Source organism: Trichomycterus rosablanca, chromosome 4 (genome assembly GCF_030014385.1).
Source record: "Trichomycterus rosablanca isolate fTriRos1 chromosome 4, fTriRos1.hap1, whole genome shotgun sequence".
Lineage (NCBI taxonomy): Eukaryota > Metazoa > Chordata > Actinopteri > Siluriformes > Trichomycteridae > Trichomycterus > Trichomycterus rosablanca.
Window position 1 is genome coordinate 45,732,668 of NC_085991.1, and position 25,774 is coordinate 45,758,441.

At 39.0% G+C, this 25,774-nt stretch overlaps 1 protein-coding gene across 1 annotated transcript; it reads right to left on the minus strand.

Annotated features, from left to right (window-relative positions):
* Positions 1 to 3,461: 3,461 nt before the first annotated feature.
* On the minus strand, positions 3,462 to 15,011 carry LOC134311961 (E3 ubiquitin-protein ligase RNF138-like). The gene is made up of 6 exons (XM_062993613.1): positions 14,929 to 15,011; positions 13,716 to 13,869; positions 9,109 to 9,272; positions 6,025 to 6,130; positions 5,827 to 5,934; positions 3,462 to 3,524 (listed from the first exon to the last, which is right to left on the minus strand). The coding sequence occupies exons 1-6, from the start codon at positions 15,009 to 15,011 to the stop codon at positions 3,462 to 3,464; spliced, it is 678 nt and encodes a 225-aa protein (XP_062849683.1).
* Positions 15,012 to 25,774: the final 10,763 nt, after the last annotated feature.

The window sequence follows — 25,774 nt, forward strand, 5'->3', positions numbered from 1 at the left end:
TCTAGTTCTAGATTATAGCTGTTATAAAGATAACAGATTAGCACAGTCACTGCCATGATGATGAACAGATTCAGCATTTACCGTACAGCTTATCAGCATGTACGATTTTAGTATGGCATATCAGGGGTTGAAATCTTAGGCATTAATTACTGTGAAATAAAATCAATTACAGACATTATATTTTTTTATAACTTTTACATATCACAACAATTTAAATGTGCTTTTTTAAATGATAGAACTGGACAGTTTTACCAGTTTTTACCCCAAAGCTGTTCTGGTGGAAGCCTGTTGACCCACCTGTGGTTGAAGCTTGCAAATTGAGACTGTCGTGCTAACAATGCTGCTCCTTCTAGATGTGACGGAGACCTGCCGTGTCTGCACTGAAAATGTCCAGAGCTCATTAATGACTTTACCTTAGACTAGACTGAATAATGAACTAAAATTGTTTAAATTTATTATTAAATTTGTTAAAATTTTGTTTAAAATATTTTGTGTATATATGGTTTGCATAAATCCAGTTCATTCAAATGATCCTCCAGACCACTCAAGGAGAATGAGGGTCCCTGCTGAGTCTGGTTCCTTTCAAAGTTTCTTTCTGTAAATTTACTGTCGACCTTGGCTGCTCAACAGGGGTTTTTGGTCTGTTGGTCTTGGATGTGGTCTTTGAGACAATGTCTAGTGTAAAAAAGCACTATACAAATAAATTTGACTTGACTTGGACATTTGATGAAAAGTGCATTGTTTACTCGGCTGCCTTTTACTTCCCTGGGAAATCTGGACAGTGTTCTGTACTGCTGGATACTACAGTATGTATATAGTATATATGTGCGTCACATATCTGACTCATTAATAGACAGCCATTTTTGACAGACAAACTAGGATTGAACAGGATTATAATTTTAAGGTGAGGTTTTATATTTTGCTTCCATTCATGACAGGGCAGGTAGTTACATGTTAAACATGATTCATCAGTTCAAGTTTAATATCAAACACCATCGTGAGCAATTTTAGTATCTCCAGTTAACCTGATTGCATGTCTTTGGACTGTGGGAGAAAACCAGAGCACCCAGAAGAAACCTACATGGACAAGGTGAGAAGATGCAAATTCCACACAGAAAGGACCCAGACTGCTCCACCCGGGAATCAAACCCAGGACCTTCTTGCTGGGAGGCGACAGTGCTACCCACCAAGCCTCTGTGCTGCCTTAAGTTGAATTATCTGATTTTATTAAAGTGTTTAAATTAAACTTTATTTCAGAGAAAGAAACATCTTAGATCTTAGAAGAAATAATTTATCTCAAATAAGGGTAACCTGACACATCAGAAGATAATTTTTTTAAATAATGAACACTAATGTGTACATCTGAATTGCACTTGCCTTTCGCAGTTTTGTTACAGTTTAGGACTCTTTGTTTTATATTTACATTTTCATCATTTAGCAGATGCTTTTATCCAAAGCGACTTACAGTACTGTGACAGTATATTGTCTAAGCAATTAAGGTTAAAGGACCTTGCTCAAGAGCCCAACAGTGACAACCTGGCAGTGGTGGGGCTTGAACCAACAATATTTAGATTTTTAGTCCAGTACCTTAACCACGAGGCTACAATTGGCCCCCTTTTTTAAAATAGTTCCATGATTTTGGGAAGTCTGGTCACAAGATTTTGGAGTGAGTCTCTGAGAATTTGTGTTTATTTAGACAAAAACATTTACATTAGATTTATGACATTTAGCAGATGATTTTATCCATTACAATTTAGACTGAATACAGTGCAAGCATTTGAGGGTTAAAGGCTTTGCTTTACCGGGCCCTAACAGTTGCAACTTGGCAGTAGTGGGGTTTGAACCAGCAAAGATTACTAGTCCAGTACCTTTATATATACTGTATATATACAGTATATATATACTGTATATATATATATATATATATATATATATATACTGTATATATTTTTATGCATTTTCTCCCCTTTTCTTCCTTTTAGCGTGTCCAATTGCCCCATTGCATCATGCTTCCTCTCCCCCAATGCCGATCTCTGCTCTGATTGAGGAGAATGAAGCTAACCCACGCCCCCCCGACACGTGGGCAGCATGCCGTATGCATCTTACAACCTACACTTTGACGAGTGCAGTGCAGCTCAGCGTTGTGTACGGAGGGACACACCCTAAGAGCACTCTTTTCTCATCTCTGTGCAGGCGCCATCAATCAGCCAGCAGAGGTCGTAATTGCATTAGTCATGGGAGAGAGACCCCATCCGGCTTAGTCCCGCCCATATCTGAACAACAGGCCAATCGTTGTTCATGTGGCTGCTCAGCCTCAGTCGACAAGGCAGAGCTGAGACTCGATATGATGTATTCGAGATCCCAGCTCTGGTTCCAATGTGTGTTTCTGTGCCACCTGAGCAGCCCTAGTCCAGTACCTTAACCACTGAGCTTCCACTGTCCTTTTCCATCAACCAGAAAGCAGCTCTGTGCTCCAGTGCTTCACCTCAAAAAGAAATAACCAGTGTCTCACATTTTTAAAAAGCTGCTGCAAAATCAAGCAAATCTGCAATAATAAAAAACAGCCAGCGAGTAGCAAGTAGTTGACACCTTTATTCAAAAAACAGCAATTGAACATTAAGAGCCTTGCTCAGAGGCCCAGCAGTGGCAACTTGGGGGCGATAGGGCTTGATCTGGCAACCTTCTGATTACTTAACATTATATTACATCATATACAGCAATACACAAACCTATAAAATACATGAAAATAAATCTATATAAAATGTTTATCATAATGTTACATCTAAAACCCTGTGTACAGTAAAAGTGCAATTAATTAACAGTGCAATTAATTATTAAAATACTTTATTTGTAAGAGTAAGCAGGGTTTTATTTTGTTAAATATTAAGAAAGCATATCGTCAGAAAACATGTATATAATGTATGTAATGTACAACTTTCATTTTAAAACCTAATCAGAACATAGTCTTTTTTATTACTTACTCACAAATATGTGTTCATATACAAAATAGTGGTTTTTATTCATGTGTGTTTGGGCCATCTGACATTTTGTGGTAAAACTGATTGTCCCATCGTCAGCTGTGCTGCCAGACGATGTTTAAAGTGCAATTTCTTTGGTGTATCAGGTTACGGAGAGCAAACAATCAGGTTTTCAAAACCTGAATACATGTCTTTGGACTGTGGAAGGAAAGCGGAGCACCCAGAAGAAACCTACATAGACAGGGGAGAAGATGCAAATTCCACACAGAAAAGACTTAAACCGCTCCACCTGGGATCTGTTCAAAATATGTGGGTTCAAAATATGTGTTCATATATAAAATAGTGGTTTTTATTCATGTGTGTTTGGGCCATCTGACATTTTGTGGTAAAACTGATTGTCTTGTCGTCAGATGTGCTGCCAGACGATGTTTAAAGTGCAATTTCTTTGGTGTATCAGGTTAAGGAGAGCAAACAACCAGGTTTTTAGAACCGCTCGACTGACATTTGCACTGCCATGCAAATCTGGACATCTTCATCATCTTCATCCTATAACAAAAATTATTTATAGTTTATTAAGATATACACTGATCAGCCATAACATTAAAACCACCTCCCTGTTTCTACACTCACTGTCCATTTTATCAGCTCCACTTACCATATAGAAGCACTTTGTAGTTCTACAATTACTGACTGTAGTCCGTCTGTTTCTCTGCATGCTTTGTTACCCCCTTTCATGCTGTTCTTTAATGATCGGGAACCCCACAGGATCACTACAGAGTAGGTATTATTAGGGTGGTGGATCATTCTCAGCACTGCAGTGACACTGACATGGTGGTGGTGTGTTAGTGTGTGTTGTGCTGGAATGAGTGGCTCAGACACAGCAACACTGATGAAGTTTTTAAACACCTCACTGTCACCGCTGGACTGAGAATAGTCCACCAACCAAAAATATCCAGCCGACAGCGCCCCGTGGGCAGCGTCCTGTGACCACTGATGAAGGTCTTGAAGATGACCAACTCAAACAGCAGCAATAGATGAGTGATCGTCTCTGACTTTACATCTACAAGGTGGACCAACAACAACACACACTAACACACCACCACCATGTCATTGTCACCTCAGTGCTGAGAATGATCCACCACCTAAATAATACCTGCTCTGTGGTGGTCCTGTGGGGGTCCTGACCACTAAAGAACAGGGTGAAAGCATGCTAAAAAAGTATGTAGAGAAACAGATGGACTACAGTCAGTAATTGTAGAACTACAAAGTGCTTCTATATGGTAAGTGGAGCTGATAAAATGGACAGTGAGTGTAGAAACAAGGAGGTGGTTTTAATGTTATGGCTGAACGGTGTATATTGTTCTTTCATTACGTAACCTCGTGCCCTTAACATTCATGCAACTTTTCTTAAACGAGGGTTCTGTTACTTTAAAGAAAAGGAAAATTGTGACTAACATTAAAACCTAAACTATTAGTTCTGAGATGAGCATTCTGGCTCTATAGCCAAAGTATTCGGATACCTGACCATGAGCTTGTTGGATGTCCCATTTCTAAAACAAATGAATTTAAATTTAAACCTCTATGTGACCTTTTCAGCTATAACAACAGCCAGATTTCTGAGAAGGCCTCTAACAGAACTGTGAAGTACAGTATGTCTGTGTGAATCTGTGCCCATTTAGTTTGTAAGGCTTTTCTTTATGTCTTTATAGAGCTTGCTTTGTGCACGGGGCTCAGTCATGTGGGAACAGGAAAGGGCCTTCCCTAAACTAAACTGTTGTTGCATAGAATAAGTTGCAAGCATATAACTGTCTTTATCGAATTGATTTATGAAACCTGTTAGCAATTGTTGTGGCTAAAACAAATGAATTCAGAAATTAGAAGGGTGTCCCAATACCTTTGTCCATATAGTGTTTATTTGAACAGTTGATAACAAAGGGTGCTGAAAACCATCACAGATTTCTTAAATGTAAGAAAATAAACTATAGTGTTAATATTTCTATGACACCCAGCAATGGATTTGGCAACATGTTTAGGGTGCATTACTGCAGCCAGACCTGCCGCAAAAATGAATTGAAAATTAAATAAAATTACAAATATTTATATGACTGTAACGGCCAATTCTTTAAGAATATATTTACCCCAACCATATCATTTGTTATTAGCAGAGACACATATTATTCTATTACAGTAATTAACAGTTTATTCAATTAAAATATTTATTTATTTAATTAATTTATTTATTTTAATATATTTATTTGCATTTTTCCAAATTTTCCTCCCAGGCTGATCCAGATCAGCCTTGTGTACAGAGAGCCACACCCTGATTGCATTATTTCTAGACTCTGTGCAGACGCCATCAATCAGCCAGCAGAGGTCATAAGCTTCCCATCCCTGTATAAACAACAAGCCAATCATTGTTCATATAGCTGCCCAGCCCAGCCGGATGGCAGAGCTGAGTTTTGAACCATGAGTTTAAAATGTCAGTTCTGGTGCGCTAGCATCTTTTACCGCTGCGCCATCTGAGTGGCAGTTAAAATATTTAAACTGCAATGTTCTGGTCTTCATTTTTAAACCTAACTGAGATGTTATCTGGTCAGCGTTGAGCCACAAGAGCTTGGTTACCACAGGCAGACTTTGTTTACACAACATTTTGGCTATTTCTTTGGCTATGTGTTACATAATGTATAACTATACCATTGGCTGTGCACTAATTTGACATGCTAATTAGAGCATTTTAATTACTGCCATCTTTTAAAACTTTGCCTATAGGAGGCAGAGACTGTCTAATAAAAGGTGCTTGGTTTTGTTCAGTGGACGACACTAACGTAAAGAAGCCACATCCTCTTACCATGTATCCTGAGTAGCTGTAGGGGTGTCTGCGCAGGAAATGCCCAATAAGGTTCCGGCTGTAGTAGTTAGGGTCTCCAAACGGCATACACATGCAGATTGGACACACCTTCAAATAAAGACATATTTAAGGGTATATTTATGTATGTATATAAAGCATTCAGTTAATTATAAAGATGATTGGTGGTGTGGATCTTACAGCTGGCGTGCGCTCCTGGGAGTGATACTGTACACAGTGCTCCACCAGTTCCAAGTCACCGAGGCCACTTACTGTGCAGTATGGACAAGTGTACAGTCTTTGTATACTGGATACACAAAACACACAAAACCATGTCAGATTTAATTACTTTCCATTTAAAATTAGTTACTAAAATATGTAACATCTATCCTATTATTCTACAACACTTTTATGTGACCATAACCATAACTGTAAATCTAACCATAACCCTAACTATAATCCCAACTGTAAACCTAACCATAATCCTAATCATAACCATAACTGTAAATCTAACCATAACCCTAACTATAACCCCAACTGCAAACCTAACCATAATACAAACCACCATAACTGTAAACCTAACAATAACCCTAACTCTAAAATAACCATAATGTAACTTGACAATAACCCCAACTATAAACCTTACCATAATCCTAACCATTATTCTAACTGTAACCTAACTATAAACTAATCATAACTCTAACTGTAAACCTAACCATTATTCTAATCATAACTGTAACTATATTAAAACATTAACTATAACTTTAAAACTAACAGTATCTCCTGTATACCTGTAAACCTAAGCAAAAGTTTACTATAGTTAACTATAACCATAACTGTAACCTAATCCTAACTGTAAACCCAATTGTGGCCCTAACCATACCAGTTACTTAGCGTAATTCTACACCTAAAAGCAAGACTTTAACAAGGACTGGTTCAGTACTGGGAAGTGCTGGAGTATAAATGATGGGGACCTTGTATTGTGTTTCCTTGTGGTGTAGTAAAAAAGTTGATAGACCTTTCACAAATACTGGACATTTTGTTACGTCTGAGTGATAGTTATGCTAGTTCCAGACAATTTAGTGTTTTTGCCTTTGTAGAAATTGCATGTAACATATTTTTCCACAATGTTGTTAATGTAGACTAACAGTTACCTCTGTCCTTGTTCGGTTGGAAAAGCTTCATGCCACAGTATCCAGCTCGATACACTAGAAAAGACATAACAGGTTACATTTTTCATTTCTAATATGCATTTACTTTTAGCCTAAAAAGTGTTGCTGAAAACACGAGGTGCCAGGCAGGAAGAGCAACAGACCATCACGGGGTAACAAACACACATTTATTTATTGACATTTGGTGGCAATTTAGGGAAGACAGTCTAACTAGGGCCACAAACATCATAAAGGACTCATTTCATCCTTGTTGCAACCTGTTCTCCTTGTTGCCCTCTGGTAGGCGCTATAGGAGTATTAAGGCCCGTACTTCCAGACTCCTGAAAAGCTTTTACCCCTCCGCCATAAAAACACTAAACTATCAAACGTTACATTCTAGGAAATAATGTGCAATTTATAGGGACTGTGCAATAACCTTCTTCTTCTTTTCTTCTGTAAAGTTCTTAAAACCACTATATTTTTGGATCTAGATGTGTATATGTTTGTTTTGTAAATACATGTGTATATACAGTATATACTGTATGTCTGTGTGAACGTACATGTACCGTCAAGGAGATGCTCAAAATTTTCGTTGTGCACTGTGCAATGACAATAAAGGCATTCTATTCTATTCTATTCTATTCTATTCTATTATTCTACTGTTATGTTAGATATTTTTACAAAACAGCTTTGCTATTGGGAGGCACACTTGTCAGTTACCGGTCCCAATCTGATGCAAGGTGGGACAAGCCACTAATGTTGTTGGGTGGCCAAGAGTATGCTTTGTCAGCATATTAGGAGGGTGGTTTTAATTTTTTGGCACATCAGTAAAGGAAGAGCATATTATTAGCTGCTCACTACCAACACTGCTTAAAATCTACATACTGAATGCTGAACTGGTTCTGCTCACAGTGTTTGTGTCTTATTGTATCTTATCGTTCTACATTACTTTCATGTTCAATACGTTATGTTGTTTTTTAGTCAATAAAGCATCCAGTTGATATAAAGATCAGTGGTGGATATATGTATATATTTTTGGCGGTTAACGGGTTAACACTATGGTCCACACACTAAACCAATTCCCTTTTGTCCTATTTATATGTATTTATCATTATGTAAAGAAATAAGTGGCCTGGTTTGCATTTTATTATATATAAATAAAAAAAACACTGTACATGCAAGCTAACTAACATAAGCCTGCAGTGGTCAGGATGGATGGATGGATGGATGGATGGATGGATGGATGGATGGATGGATGGATGGATGGATGGATGGATGGATAGATAGATAGATAGATAGATAGATAGATAGATAGATAGATAGATAGATGGATAGATGGATGGATAGACGGATGGATAGATAGATAGATGGATAGATGGATGGATGGATAGATGATAGATAGATAGATAGATGGATGGATAGATGGATGGATAGATAGATGGTTGGATGGATAGATGGATGGATAGATGGATGGATAGACGGTTGGATGGATAGATGGATGGATAGACGGTTGGATGGATAGATGGATGGATAGACGGTTGGATGGATAGATGGATAGATGGATGGATAGATGATAGATAGATAGATAGATAGATGGATGGATAGATGGATGGATAGACGGTTGGATGGATAGATGGATGGATAGACGGTTGGATGGATAGATGGATAGATGGATGGATAGATGATAGATAGATAGATAGATAGATGGATGGATAGATGGATGGATAGACGGTTGGATGGATAGATGGATGGATAGACGGTTGGATGGATAGACGGTTGGATGGATAGATGGATGGATAGACGGTTGGATGGATAGATGGATGGATAGACGGTTGGATGGATAGATGGATGGATAGATGGATGTACAGTACAACAAAATTATTTCTTTGCATATCCCAGCTTGTTTATAAAAGTGCAGGGTTTGCATGGCATGGCAGAGCTGGGATTTAAACTGTCCCTAATAAGTAGACAGTTCTGGATTTTGCAGGAATCTTGTCTTCTGACAGTAATCATTATTTATCAGGCATACTTGGGAAATTTTAGTGTACATGAAATTGTGTGAATTCATAAACATAAATAAAGATCCGGTTCAATATTATGGTACATTTGCATGCATAATGCCTGTAAGTGTTACCTCTCTGGTACAGTAGGAATCTGGATGTCAGGAATAACTTCACTGCTGTGTGTTTGGATAGGGACTTGGGCAGGAACTACAGGTGTGGGATTACTGACAGGCCCATATTCCTCTATGTAGCTCCTGCAGGTTTTGTAGTGGAGCCTCATCCTGTTGAGAAATTTCTGTAGGATAAAGAAGAATCTTTTTTTCCATGCAAAAAGTGTTTATAATTTTTACATTTTTACACTGACACTTTAAAGTATTAACATTTTCATTTCATTAAGCAGGAGGCATAGTCTAGCACAGCATGCAGCCTAGTGCTCCTCTGTGTTGATAAGAGTCTTTTTAAGGGCCCTGTTCATGATTGGTTACATCATGTAACAGCCAGTATAAAATTGTGTGTTGACTACTGACACTACAACGTGTCTTGAAGGACGTACAGAAACGTTGTCCATTCCATTAAATAAAAGTTCTGAAGCACTAAGCCAGGAACCACTAGGATGGGGACCACAAGTAGTCCATACAGCACCCTCTGGTGCATATGGTAGAAGAAGCCAGTGGGCCTTACTGGGTCAGTGACTGCACCTTAGGTTTAAAAATTGAGTAAATGACTCAAAGACTACTAACATAAAAGCTTTGGCTCGTATGATTCCTCTTATTTCAGGTTTGGTAAGAAAAGACAACTAGTCTTTGTAGTTGTAGTTTGTAGCCTAGTGGTTAAGGTAGGGGGCTAGTAATCAAAAGGTTGCTGGTTCAAGCCCCACCACTGCCGTGTTGCCACTGTTGGGCCCTTAAGCAAGGCCCTTGACCCTCAATTGCTTAGACAATATACTGTCACAGTACTGTAAGTCGCTTTGGATAAAAGCGTCTGCCAAATGCTGAAAATGTAAACATACAGTATTTTAATTTATATACATTTTAATTTATTGTGCTGGGCGGCACGGTGGCTCAGTGGGTAGCACTGTTGCCTCACAGCAAGAAGGTTCTGGGTTCGATCACCAGGCGGGGCGGTCCGGGTCCTTACTGTGCGGAGTCTGCATGTTCTCCCCGTGTCTGTGTGGGTTTCCTCCGGGAGCTCCGGTTTCCTCCCACAGTCCAAAAAACTTGCAGTCAGGTTAATTGGAGACACTAAATCGCCCTATAGATGAATGTGTGTGTGTGTGTGTGTATGTGTGTCTGCCCTGCGATGGACTGGCGCCCCGTCCAGGGTGTTACTGTGTGCCTTGCGCCCATTGAAAAGCCGGGATAGGCTCCAGCACCCCCACCCCACCCACGACCCTAATTGGATAAACGGTTAAGAAAGTGAGTTTATTGTGCTTGTGGCCCTTTGTGCATAGTACGAGTGTTCTTCAAAAAGTTTCTGCACTTTTTAAAACCCTTTTCTACACGTCACCTTCCGACGTCACTTTCTCAGCGTCGTACCAACTTTTTGATGCTTTCACATCATCACATGAAAATCTTCTTTCCCTTAAAGCTTATTTGAGCATCCAAAAAGGTGGAAATCAGATGCCGCTAAATCCGAACTATAGGCTCTCTCTCAGTCTTTCAGACACAAGCAATTACAGTACAACTACTCCTTCCGGCCTCACCGCTTCCAACCAAAATATAAAAGTGCAGAAACTTTTTGAAGATCACTCGTATTAATAAATAGTTGGGCGTTGTGAACAAGAGCTGCTTTATGCAGGCTAATTCCTGGTCTAAGTCCAACTTGGAGTTTACGTCAACATCTACAGCAGTCAAAGCATTTACAGTAAGAAGAAAACAACAGTTCATTATGCTGACGTTGATGAATGCAACTCAGGAATGCTTTCCTTTAACAGGCACTAGATTTGTTTATTTCATTTTCTGTTTCACCTGCCAGTAACACAACCTAAAATCAAGTCAACTATTTATTATTTCATCCCTCCTCCTGTTTGGTAATGAAAAATCATTAAATATTTGAGTCTATGAGGTCAACACACAAACACCACACACCTATGAATCATTTCTTTATATGAACACCTGCGTCAGCTGCGTAACCGGATCAGTAATGACTGGTTCACGCCTGTTTGTGATTGTTTTGTCAGAAATGAAACAGGGAAGCAAGGAAAAAAAACTTCAGGACTTTCCCTGTGAGGGTTTACTAGAAATGACAGCAATTACATGAAGAACTCAGCCCCATCTACTGGCAGTGTGGATAGTGCAACGACTTACAGAGACCCACACATTATTAATTTACAATGCTAACTTCTTTCATCTTTTAATAATGTGTAACAGATCATTGATCAGGTACTACTAAACATGATTGTTTACAGTTACCATTTTAGTTTACCATTATTTTTATTCTGGCTTGAAACACCCCAAATCTCAAATTATGATTTCTGCAAGACATCTATTTTATTTTTCATTTAATTTCATTTTCATGTTTTACCACCACACCCTAGTCAGGGTCATGGACAGAAGATACCAATCCATCCCCCCCTTGACATAGTCAATCATGACTGTATATAGATGCCTGACTGGCTGATATCACCACTGTGGATTTAAACCCTGCTATTTTGAGCTTAAGGACATGCCATTCAAAACCTGATACTTGCTTACTAAGTAGTATGCAAAATTACCAAATCAGTTATTTTGCCATTTAATACTCAGGCACAATGAAAGCATACAGTGTATCACAAAAGTGAGTACACCCCTCACATTTCTGCAGATATTTAAGTATATCTTTTCATGGGACAACACTGACAAAATGACACTTTGACACAATGAAAAGTAGTCTGTGTGCAGCTTATATAACAGTGTAAATTTATTCTTCCCTCAAAATAACTCAATATACAGCCATTAATGTCTAAACCACCGGCAACAAAAGTGAGTACACCCCTAAGAGACTACACCCCTAAATGTCCAAATTGAGCACTGCTTGTCATTTTTCCTCCAAAATGTCATGTGATTTGTTAGTGTTACTAGGTCTCAGGTGTGCATAGGGAGCAGGTGTGTTCAATTTAGTAGTACAGCTCTCACACTCTCTCATACTGGTCACTGAAAGCTCCAACATGGCACCTCATGGCAAAGAACTCTCTGAGGATCTTAAAAGACTAATTGTTGCGCTACATGAAGATGGCCAAGGCTACAAGAAGATTGCCAACACCCTGAAACTGAGCTGCAGCACAGTGGCCAAGATCATCCAGCGTTTTAAAAGAGCAGGGTCCACTCAGAACAGACCTCGCGTTGGTCGTCCAAAGAAGCTGAGTGCACGTGCTCAGCGTCACATCCAACTGCTGTCTTTAAAAGATAGGCGCAGGAGTGCTGTCAGCATTGCTGCAGAGATTGAAAAGGTGGGGGGTCAGCCTGTCAGTGCTCAGACCATACGCCGCACACTACATCAAATTGGTCTGCATGGCTGTCACCCCAGAAGGAAGCCTCTTCTGAAGTCTCTACACAAGAAAGCCCGCAAACAGTTTGCTGAAGACATGTCAACAAAGGACATGGATTACTGGAACCATGTCCTATGGTCTGATGAGACCAAGATTAATTTGTTTGGTTCAGATGGTCTCAAGCATGTGTGGTGGCAATCAGGTGAGGAGTACAAAGATAAGTGTGTCATGCCTGCAGTCAAGCATGGTGGTGGGAATGCCATGGTCTGGGGCTGCATGAGTGCAGCAGGTGTTGGGGAGTTACATTTCATTGAGGGACACATGAACTCCAATATGTACTGTGAAATACTGAAGCAGAGCATGATCCCCTCCCTCCGGAAACTGGGTCGCAGGGCAGTGTTCCAGCATGATAATGACTCCAAACACACCTCTAAGACGACCACTGCTTTATTGAAGAGGCTGAGGGTAAAGGTGATGGACTGGCCAAGCATGTCTCCAGACCTAAACCCAATAGAACATCTTTGGGGCATCCTCAAGCGGAAGGTGGAGGAGCGCAAAGTCTCGAATATCCGCCAGCTCCGTGATGTCGTCATGGAGGAGTGGAAAAGCATTCCAGTGGCAACCTGTGAAGCTCTGGTTAACTCCATGCCCAGGAGAGTTAAGGCAGTTCTGGGAAATAATGGTGGCCACACAAAATATTGACACTTCAGGAACTTTCACTAAGGGGTGTACTCACTTTTGTTGCCGGTGGTTTAGACATTAATGGCTGTATATTGAGTTATTTTGAGGGAAGAATCAATTTACACTGTTATATAAGCTGCACACAGACTACTTTTCATTGTATCAAAGTGTCATTTTGTCAGTGTTGTCCCATGAAAAGATATACTTAAATATCTGCAGAAATGTGAAGGGTGTACTCACTTTTGTGATACACTGTATTTAAAGAAATATTTTCAATAGATGTTTGTAGGCATTGTTAGCAGTTTGGTAGCAGCTAATCAGCATAGCTTGCTATAGTTTCAGATTGTGCATGATTGTATTCTGACCAGTTTATATGGTATTTTACTGTCTTAGATAATGATGTCACTCCTGAGTCCCTGTTTTAGCAAAATTTATCTGTATAATCAGAGTAAGTTGTCCAAGTTAACTACTTAACTACTTAAAATTATATTCTTGAATTTAGGGGTACTTTAAACAGTTTAAAATAGCTTTTAAGTGTGCTACCTGTGAGTAAAACTAAATATATAAGTGAAAAAATTGTGAAATACAGACCTCATTTCCACAGGCTCTACATTTGGCCTTCGTTTCCCTCATGGTCTGTTGGATGTCCAGGGCTTTGGGCTCTCTCTCGGACACAGGGCCCCGACACATCGGGCACTGTAGCCCCTGGCTCCTTACTGCAGTCTGAAAACAGTCTTTACAGAACCTGGTGATGAGAAACAAATAAAGAAATGAAAATAAAATGTAATATTTTGTGAAGTAAAACCCTAAAACTCACATGACCTATTGGCAGATCGACATTTAACATTTTCATTTGATAATACAAGATCCTAAAGGTATAACATTAGTTTTACTGTGACTATTGAATTACTTATAGCATTTACTGCACATTACGATTCAGGGCAAACTAGGTTGTATTAAAACTGAATGTGAAATGTGTCATTTTGAAAGTGTCATTTTTTTTGTACATTTTATTGGTTATTTTATTGCAAAATAAAAAAAAATTCAGCATTTTAAATAGTCCCTAGTTTTTTTCTGTAATGCCTTACTTAGATTAACCACTATAGCTCATTTTGGCTGTGTCAGCTGTACTAAAAAAGTCTGGGAAACTGTTGAAATACAAATGCTAATGTCATATCTTCTTATAGTAAGTAGTATGCAACTGGATGCAACTTTTACACAACAGCAAATAAGCATGCTGTTTAAGTTCAAATCTCTATTAACATTAATAAATTATTAGAAGAGATTATTTCACAAAGTTTTAACATTAATGGTAAAATAAGCTCAACTCATGGTGCTACTGGTGCAGTAGGCTATCTGCTAAATAGCCTTGCCTGTATGGATAGTGGGATACATTTGTGAAAGTAAATATTTGTTTGTGAATGATTTTTATTTGAAAAATAACAGCTATTTTTAATTATGTGGCAATAATTACAATATTATGCAGGTTACACTAGCAAACAAGAAGTAGGTTAGTGGCTAATACTGCTAATAAACCACTGATCAAAGGTACAGTACTAACAAATGTAATATATATTTTTTACATAATTAATGATTTACTTAAAAAACTAAACATTTTTAAATCACATTTACAATTTTACAAATGTAATCTTATGTAGATGTAAAATTGCACATAGATAAAAGGCTAGCTGTTTAGCATAGCTTTTGGCTCTGGGGTTCCTGGGGACTTCATAATCCTTCAACAATAAGCTAATCGGTTAAACTGTAGTCTAAAACACCTCCCCTAACCATCTTATAAACTTACAAATGCTGGCACTGTCTGGTGCGGATTGGCATTTTCAAAACTTCCTGGCAGATAGGGCAATCATAGTCCTGCTGTGTGTCCATTCTCAGTCCAGAGGAATTTCCCATTTACTCCTAGATTTCTGCTGGGGAGACACATATTACCTGATTAACCAAAGAACTTACCCATGCCCACTGGGAAAATGCCCATTATGCTACAAAGACTACATACAGCCAAAATATTAAGAGCTAGAGCAATTCTGGCCCTGGACAGGGTGCCAGTCTACAGAAGGGCATTGCTCATTTCCCCAGAACTAATTGTGACTAGAAACAAGGATTAAACACAAAGCTGTACGCCACCACTACTGCCTGATCGGGTCTTTTACTCTCTACTAAACAAATGTATAAATAAAAACAAACTGGTCAATCAAATTAAGGAAATGTACACTACATGGCTGGAAATATGTGGAATTATAACCATAAGCTTGTTGGAGATCTTCTAAAAGCCACTTTATGCCAAAGGGCATGAGATAAAAGGCACATTTCCCAATGCAAGATTAGGAATTATTTATTTCGCTGGAAGTAATAATCTACTGGAAGTAATATTATGAAAAGATTCAGAGTTTTCAGACAAATCTCAGTCCATGTAAGGTTAAATTTGCATGACTTTTTGAGGCCTCAGATGGTATTGCATGAGAAGCTGTGATAAATATTTCAATACGTGGGCTTGGGAGAACTTTAGAAAAACCATTGTCGCTTAACACAGTCCACCGCTGCATGAAACACAACTTGAAACTCTATTGCATAAAAAGAAAGACATATGTCAGTTCTAAGCAAGGATATTACCCAGTTCTTTGAGCTTGAGCTTGTTTTCAAGAAAATTAGACGTCATGTTCTCCATGGCAAAAACTAAAAAGTCCATCTAGACTGTTATTAGTGAAAGGTTAAAAAAAACATCTGTCATGGCATATGGGTGCATTAGTGCCCTTGAGTGACCTTTATATGTGTGAAGGTACCATTTATGAAGAGGTGTATACAGAAATTTTAGAGACACACATACTGCCATCAAGGCAACATTCCTGGGAAGTCGTGGTTATGGTTATTTCAGCAAGATAAAAAGAGGCCTACAACAACGTGGCTTGATAGACACAGAGTGTGTGTGCTTGACCGGCCTGCCTGCAGCCTAGATCTGTCTTCTAATCACAATGTACGGTGCATCATAAAAAAGAGAATTAGACAACAGTGACCACAGACTGTTGAGCAGCTGAAGTCTGCTGTACATAATAAAAGTGTCAGTGTTTGTTTGTTTGTTTATTAGGGTTTAAACCTCATGATTTACACGTTTGGTTACATTCATGACAGGACACGTAGTTACTCATTACACAAGGTTCATTAGTTCACAAGTTTTAATATCAAACACAGTCATAAACTATTTGGTGTCTCCAATTCACCTCACTTGCATGTCTTTGGACTGTGGGAGGAAACCGGAGCACCCGGAAGAAACCCACACAGACACGGGGAGAACATGCAAACTTCACCTGGGGATCGAACCCAGGACCGTCTAAAAGCGCCAGTAATAAAAAAAGGGGATGCAACAGTGGTAAACATGCCTCTGTCCCAACTTTATTGAATGATTTGTAGGCATCAAATTCTCATCAAATTGTTGATATTTATAATATATAATGCAATAAAGTTGGTCAGTGAAAAATTTGTATTTTAAGCAGCAGCTAAACAAGCCAGTCAAGCCAGCTTTGTAATCACCATGGGTGTAGAGGTGTGCGTGTACAAATATTTGGATAACATTTAATCATGTGAGCAAATCGGTTCTAAACATAAGGTGACGGTAAAGGGTTTGTTTTCAATCTTGGAATAAACCTAATGTTTCCTCAACTGGGTGGGTGCAGTCAAACTAGCCCTAGTTATATGGACACTAAAAAGACATCAGATGTAAGCAATAAAAATGACTAACAAGGAAATAGAAGACCATGCAGAAAAAGCATGATCTACATTTAAAATTTTCATTTAATAATACAAGATCCTAAAGGTATAAGATTAGTTTTACTGTGACTATTGAATAACTTATAGCATTTACTGCACAGTACGATTCACGGCAAACTAGGTTAAATTAAAACTGAATGTGAAATGTGTCATTTTGAAAGTGTAATTTTTTTTGGTTTTATTGGTTAATTTTATTGCAAAATAAAACAAAATCAGCATTTTAAATAGTTCCTAGTTTTTTCTGTAATGCCTTAAAAGACACTAAAAAGACATCAGATGTAAGCAATAAAAATCACTAACAAGGAAATAAAAGTCCATGCAGAAAAAGCAAATTACATTTAAAAATGTTTGCAAACCAAATGAATAATCTAATAAGATGTGTTTATTTTTTAACCAATGATTAGTTTTCTTGGAAAATAAAAGTAAAAAAAACACACAGATTTAGTCACATAAATGAAATTACAGAAAGCATAAAATCCCAACAGCGTCACCAACATTTCCTTAATAAGAGTGAGCAAACTTTTTAATTAATCTAAACATCTGGGTAGTTAAAACAAGGTCTCTTCACTACAAAATGTTAAAACATTAATAAATCAAAAATCAAAAGCAGAATAAATGAAGCACTTACAGAGATTGGTGGCTTTCTTAATAATATGCGGAGTGTGTTTACTCTGTGCTTCACATCACTGTCTGCTCACTGTTTAAAGAGATTGGCTTTGTTCAATCCTTGATTCAGTTTCACTTTCTCTTACTTAGGTCAAGTGGAAAACACCTAAGTTATTTATACTAATGACTATAAGGAAGCATGGGCTATTCCAGTTCAAATATCATGCTTGTTTATTCCTTTTCTTTGTCTTTACTGTATGTTTATCATGTTATTACTTTTATTAAGTGACACAAATCTATACAAACCATACAGCGAATACACAGATCAGCCATAACATTAAAACCACCTCCTTGTTTCTACACTCACTGTCCATTTTATCAGCTCCACTTACCATATAGAAGCAATTGTAGTTCTACAATTACTGAATGTAGTCCATCTGTTTCTCTGCATACTTTGTTAGCCTGCTTTCACGCTGTTCTTCAATGGTCAGGACCCCCACAGGACCACCACAGAGCAGGTATTATTTGGGTGGTGGATCATTCTCAGCACTGCAGTGACACTGACATGGTGGTGGTGTGTTAGTGTGTGTTGTGCTGACGTTTTTATACACCGTGTCCACTCACTGTCCACTCTATTAGACACTCCTACCTAGTTGGTCCACCTTGTAGATGTAAAGTCAGAGACGATCGCTCATCTATTGTTGTCCAGCAGTGACAGTGAGGTGTTTAAAAACTCCATCAGCGCTGCTGTGTCTGATCCACTCATACCAGCACAACACACACTAACACACCACCACCATGTCAGTGTCACTGCAGTGCTGAGAATGATCCATCACCTAAATAATACCTGCTCTGTAGTGGTGCTGTGAGAGTCCTGACCATTGAAGAACAGCATGAAAGGAGGCCAACAAAGCATGCAGAGAAACAGATGGACTACAGTCAGTAATTGTAGAACTACAAAGTGCTTCTATATAGTAAGTGGAGCTGATAAAATGGACAGTGAGTGTAGAAACAAGGAGGTGGTCATTATGTTATTCCTCATGTGCTTGTCGGACGTCCCATTCTAAAAGCATAGACATTGACATGGAGTTTTCCTGCTTTTTTAGGAAGGTGTTTTCCATAAAGGTTGTGTTTTGAGTGCGTCTTAGGAATTAAGACCCATTCAGTCAACAAAGCACATGTACCATTGCCATCTATCCCAAATCTATAGTGTTCAATGGGATTATCATTTATTTCATAGAATTGACTCTTTTACACCTAGAAGCAACGAGTGTGGGTAGAACTATGTGTGTGGAAAACAATTTAGAGCATCATGAGGCAACTAACTGAGTTTCATAGAGGTCAAAGCAAAACAAAGGGAATCAAAAAGCAAAGTGAAATCTCACTGACACTCTAGAGCAGAGTTTTTTAAACTCAGGGTTGCAGAGGGGTGCCCAGGTGGCTCAGCGGGATATTCCGCTAGCACACCAGCACAGAGTTTCTGAACTCCTCTGTTCGAAACTCGATGTTGCCGCTGGGCGCCATCTAGCGGGCATAATTGGTAGTGCCTGCAGCAGATACTAATGCCTAGTTCACACTACACGATTTTTGCCCTGATTTTCGCTCGGCGACTTGTTGGCGCTAGATTTGCCGGCTCGGGAGCAACTCGGTGTTCGCTCAGCGATCGAAACTCGGCTCTCGATCGCTATGTGTAAAGTACTCAACAACTCGATCCGAGCGGCTCGCCGAGCACTCGAGATTTTTAGCATGTCAGATATCTGAATCTGAGTTGCCCGACTGGCAATGAGTGCTATGTCGAACAGCCAATGGGAACGATACGGTGTGAGGGAAAACGCAGGGGAGGAGTTGTAAAAAGGTGGGACAGGGGCATAATATAGTTTCTATCAGAATATCATTAAACGTCACTTCTCGCGTTTGTTTTCATGACCAAACGTAGTTTGGGAGACCAAAGAAGCTCGCCTGAGATTCCAGTTGGTGATGGCTCGTGTAGTGTGAAACCCCCTATCGCCGATAAGTCGTGTAGTGTGAAATACACACAGACTTGAAAGACTCCCGATTACTAGAGATCCAGTCGTGTAGTGTGAACTGTACAGCGACCTGACGATTTGGAAAGTTGTGTAGTGTGAACTTGGCATAATTGGCCATTGTATCTGCAGGGTGGGTGGGTCTTCATACGGTGTGTAAGGACCCTGATTGGCAGAAGAGACGCCTGTGCAGAATGCAAGGGCGAGAAGAGGAGGGCTGTGCACGTGTCGGAAGAGGCGTGTACAGCGACGTGCTCTCCTCGGATGCAATCTGGTATCTCTCAGTAGCGGAAGACAAAATTGCGTGTGCTAAAAAAGTTTAATTTTAACAGGAACACAAAATGAACTGGTACGCGAACGCCCCCTTGTGGAGGCTTTACGTCACATTTTGTAAACCACAGTGGACCAGATTGCCACCATTTCTATTAATGAAGTATATTTCGTTTTGTGTTTCGTTTTGATGCATTGCTTGTTTTGTCTGGGTCGTTGTAAAAATCGTGGACAAAATGTCGGTCCGTTGAAAAGTAGTTCTATAGTACAAAATTTAACAGATTTAGTCATGGAAATAAACACAGAACTGAATAAACACCTCTACGACCCAACCTTAAATAAAACTCTACATTGTGCATGCAGCATTTGTATCAAAGGCCACTGCATGAATAAAATGTGGTGTAAGGCAGTGGTCCCCAACCACCGGCCTGCAGACCGTGGGTCATTTATTACCACGCTGCACAGAAAGAACAAATAATTAGAGATCGCTACAAGAGCAATTAAATTTCCAATACTCTTCGGGTGTTACTGTCTCCAATCACCACTAGGTGGGAGCAGTGTCTCGTTGCAACGAAAAAGGCTCAGGAGTCACACTGATTTTTCATTCTATAGTTACTCTATTTAGAATCTTCCCGCCCCTGCTGGTCCGTGAAATTATATCTTATATGAAACCGGTCCATGGTGCAAAAAAGGTTGGGGACTGTTGGTGTAAGCAGCACACATCCTGGACCCCTGAGAAACAATGTAAGTAATCTAGAATGTTTTGTGCAAATATTGTGCAAGATCCAATAATTGATTTTATTATTATATACAGGAAATTAAAATACACTCACTTAGGTATTAGGTGAGGTATTAGGTAATTAGGTATTAGGTACAACTATCTGTACAGTCATTAATTATTGTATAAGCAACAACAACCAGACAGATGAACATCTACTGCACTGTACATTGCATTTACTCTGTACCCCCTATTTTTTATAATTGGTTAAAGGATAATTAAAGAATCTTTTATGTGAATTTTAAGTGAAAAATCAACATGTGTTCTTTAAACTGATCTGTGCAGAAAAAGCCAGATGCTATATAAGTTCCTTAATATTGAATGTTTTACAGTTACACTTAGTCTATACCTTTTTACCACATCCTGTTTTTCCAGTCCCATTTTCTCCTGTGACTCATACTGATAACCACAATTTAATGCCCTGCACATACACAGGAGTAAATGCAAGACATTTTAACCCATAAGAGACCATTTACATTTACCAGACGCTTTTTTCCAAAGCGACTTACACAATGAGCAATTGAGGGTTAAGGGCCTTGCTCAGGGACCCAACAGTGGCAACTTTGTGGTGGCGGGGCTTGAACCGGCAACCTTCTGTTTACTAGTCCAGTACCTTAACCACTGAGCTATCACTGACCACAGTGACATATGTGTCACCAACACTTTGAAAGGTCTGAAAAGTTCTTTATACAGCTTTATTCTTCACTTTGTTCTTATAAAGTTTCAATGTGACATATGTGAGAATTTGTGTTCATGTGACCTCATTTCCAAAATGGTGGTGTGCATGGTTAGTGCATGATACAAAATCAGATCATTTTAAAAGAGTGTTTTTTGTTACTAAAATGAGTTTCAACTCATTTAACAATTCTAATGCTTTAATAACATGTTTTATATTACATATGACACACTCTGACCCCCTTTTTGTAACTAATTAATATAAAACAGATTACAAAATTATTGTTGTGACATATGTTACAGAGATTTTAACCTTAAAATAGCTGCAAAAAAACGTGACCTGTGTCACAAAAAGAAAAATGCTAATGAGCTGCTTAATTAATTTAACTGATTCAATTACTTTGAGTCAATATATTTTCTGTTGTTTTATTTAAAGCATATTTAAACGAATAAATTAATTTTATAATCAATTAATCAATTAAGTAATCAATAATAATCAATTAAACTATTATAAAAATGTATTATGAAACAACTTTTGCATGTCAGTACTGCAACTGCACCTTGGTTTTAGCAGAAATGGTTTACCTAATAAAAAAGGAAACATGTTGATCCTGTTTCAATGTCAGTTTACTTGTAGCATGAATACCAAGAAGCAATACAGTCTTCAGGATGCACTTAAGATCATCACTGGTAATGACAGTGAGTTTGAAGGATGTAAAGATAGCTCAGATGAAAACTCCGAAGACCTTGATTACACTCACAGGTAAAAAGACGTGGAGAGTGATGATTCAAGTGGGTCTGATGATTCGGACATACATACAGACATACAGTACATTGCAAGGCAAAAGTACCCCATGAGGTCGCGGAGATGGTACCTTTACCTGTGGTAATCCATCATGTTAGACCTTGTTAATGCATGATCTACCGCCGTGACTATACACTGCTTGGTGTCCAAAAGCCATTTAAATATAGAACCTTCCAAGCAAAGTTTGCCACTATCCTGATTGTTGTGCATTCACAAAAGAGTCGATCATAATTTAATGCCACACTTCCTCAACCACCACCAAAGAGAGTCTGTGTTGAAGTTCCAACTGATGTTTGCAGAGACCAGGTTGCACACTGTCCTGTGAACTGTGACAAGCATAGTCATTGTAAAATCTGCAAAGTCAATGCAAACACCACCCTCTCTGAGAAATATGATGTGCATCTTTTCTTCACTGAAGAAAGGAATTTTTTCAAACTTTACCATTTGGCTTAGGCTGAGTTGTTAAATTGTGTTTCACTTCAGCATTTCATTTGTTTGGATTACCCAACAGTGGTGTAGAAATGCAAATAAAAATAAAAATCTGTATTATTAACAAAAAGGGGAAGATTATTTTTTTTATTTTAAATGAGGTATATGTTTACTATATATACAGGGGTTGGACAAAATAACTGAAACACCTGTCATTTTAGTGTGGGAGGTTTCATGGCTAAATTGGACCAGTCTGGTGGCCAATCTTCATTAATTGCACATTGCACCAGTAAGAGCAGAGTGTGAAGGTTCAATTAGCAGGGTAAGAGCACAGTTTTGCTCAAAATATTGCAATGCACACAACATTATGGGTGACATACCAGAGTTCAAAAGAGGACAAATTGTTGGTGCACGTCTTGCTGGCGCATCTGTGACCGAGACAGCAAGTCTTTGTGATGTATCAAGAGCCACGGTATCCAGGGTAATGTCAGCATACCACCAAGAAGGACAAACCACATCCAACAGGATTAACTGTGGACGCAAGAGGAAGCTGTCTGAAAGGGATGTTCGGGTGCTAACCCGGATTGTATCCAAAAAACATAAAACCACGGCTGCCCAAATCACGGCAGAATTAAATGTGCACCTCGACTCTCCTGTTTCCACCAGAACTGTCCGTCGGGAGCTCCACAGGGTCAATATACACGGCCGGGCTGCTATAGCCAAACCTTTGGTCACTCGTGCCAATGCCAAACGTCGGTTTCAATGGTGCAAGGAGTGCAAATCTTGGGCTGTGGACAATGTGAAACATGTATTGTTCTCTGATGAGTCCACCTTTACTGTTTTCCCCACATCCGGGAGAGTTACGGTGTGGAGAAGCCCCAAAGAAGCGTACCACCCAGACTGTTGCATGCCCAGAGTGAAGCATGGGGGTGGATCAGTGATGGTTTGGGCTGCCATATCATGGCATTCCCTTGGCCCAATACTTGTGCTAGATGGGCGCGTCACTGCCAAGGACTACCGAACCATTCTGGAGGACCATGTGCATCCAATGGCGGTGCCGTGTATCAGGATGACAATGCACCAATACACACAGCAAGACTGGTGAAAGATTGGTTTGATGAACATGAAAGTGAAGTTGAACATCTCCCATGGCCTGCACAGTCACCAGATCTAAATATTATTGAGCCACTTTGGGGTGTTTTGGAGAAGCGAGTCAGGAAACGTTTTCCTCCACCAGCATCACGTAGTGACCTGGCCACTATCCTGCAAGAAGAATGGCTTAAAATCCCTCTGACCACTGTGCAGGACTTGTCATCTCCAAGACGAATTGACGCTGTATTGGCCGCAAAATGAGGCCCTACACCATACTAATAAATTATTGTGGTCTAAAACCAGGTGTTTCAGTTATTTTGTCCAACCCCTGTATGTGACATATATGTAACATTACAGTTTACTTATAAACACCCAATGTGACATATATGTAACATTACAGATTTTGACACTGGGGGGCAGCACTTTAAAAAAACTTAAAGAAATGTGTTCTTTGAGATCCATTTGGTCTGTTTTAGATCCCTCATAATTTTCCTATGTGGGGAACTGGGTCCGGTATCTTATGGGTTAACTGGCAATTATTCTATGTTACATTTCTCAATAACAGGATTTTTGAAAGCACAAATTGAGTTTGGTCCTTATATGTGCTCGTCCCCATGGTTTATGTTAGTATCCTGGTAGATGGTTCCAGAAATGGAGACTCGAGTCTGCGACTCGTAAACAACCAGAGTTCTTAGCGTCAGCATGTGTTAACATTAGTTACGTGTGACAATTATATTTGAAGTTTACTTCATTTGAACTTTTTCATTCCCTTTGGATTGGAATCTCACTTAAAATGGTGGAATACATAGTGCACTTCACAGGAACAACTTGGTGGAATGGAACCCTTCTACAAAATTGGTGCTAATGGTTGAAAGAGCGCTTTCTGAACCAATCAGACCTGATTTTAATTTTTTGTAAGAAATGCTGTTATTTGCATTTATTCAGTTTGCAGCGTCACACAGATGATTGTCAGTGAAACGCTTGATTGGCTTTCTAACGAGTTCGTGTTTTACTTCACAGCCGGGAAGTTGGGATGTTTTTAATTATAAGCACATTTACAAAATAACGGATTATATTCCTAGTGGGACACACGCTTATAAATTTAATAGCATCTGGAAGAACATAAGCTAAGGTAAGCAGTGGTTATGATTTTTTTGCTGTGTTTTGGATTTTGGCCGCTGTGCCGTGACTTTTCATGCACTTTGGTTTTGCAATGAAAACAAAACGTATCAGTTGAAGCTTTTAACTGGTACATTCTTGTTACGGAAATTACATTAATTTGCACAAAGACTAGGAAAGTAAAGGCACTAAGTAAAACGGCTAAATACAGTTGCTAATCTGTTGTTTTTTTTATTTATCTGAACTTACATATAATATTTATTTCTACGCTACATTTCCAATATATGTTTTGTGTTTATTATATTGACTCGTGACTTGACTCGGACTGTAGTCTAAAAACTCTTGACTTGACTCAGACTCGTATTTTGTGACTTGTGAACATCTCTGGATGGTTGTATGTAATACCTTTATACCTTCAGTCATGTCCTCATCTTCTGACAGCTGTTTCATCTGGTTGCCTGTATTCTTGATATAAATCACAAAATTTTGAACATGCCTGAAAAAGACACGTCCTATTTTTTCCCCAATCACTGTGAGATATTTAAGATGAAGAAAAGCTGTCAGCATCCAGACATGATTGGCTTTTTGGGAAGAAGCTTTTTGCTTGAAATGAACCTTGAACATTTCTAGAGATAGCAGTCTAGCCAAACCAAGGACTGCTAAGAGGCTAAGCTAAGCTAAGAGGACAATTATTTTTTCACACAGCATCAGGTGGGTCTGAACAGCATTTTTTCATTTAATAAATGAAATTTATTAAAAACATTTGGACTGACTTGAGTCTTTGTGTAACATTAATAGAAGTTTGATCTTCTGACATATGTAAAATGCGCTACATGGACAAAAGTATTGGGACACGCCTTCTAATTTTTCAACTCATGTTTCAGCCACAACTGCTAAGAAATGTAAAAAATCAATTACATAAAGGAAATAATATGCTTACAACCTTGCGGCCACAGTTTAGGGAAGGCCCTTTCCTGTTCTGGCATGACTAGACCCCTGTGAAGAAAGCAAGACATGCAGAAGACATGAAGAAAACTCACCTGCACAGAGACCTGACCTCAGCCCCACTGAA

What these genes read in the sequence shown, in the direction of transcription:
- LOC134311961 (XM_062993613.1), bottom strand. Translation starts at nt 15,011, where the DNA reads ATGGACACACAGCAGGACTATGATTGCCCTATCTGCCAGGAAGTTTTG. An exon ending in ACCAGACAGTGCCAGCATTT is followed by an intron (nt 13,870 to 14,928) that starts GTAAGTTTATAA and finishes TCTCATCACCAG; the next exon opens with GTTCTGTAAAGACTGTTTTC. An exon ending in ACAGCTACTCAGGATACATG is followed by an intron (nt 3,525 to 5,826) that starts GTAAGAGGATGT and finishes TTTTTGTTATAG; the next exon opens with GATGAAGATGATGAAGATGT.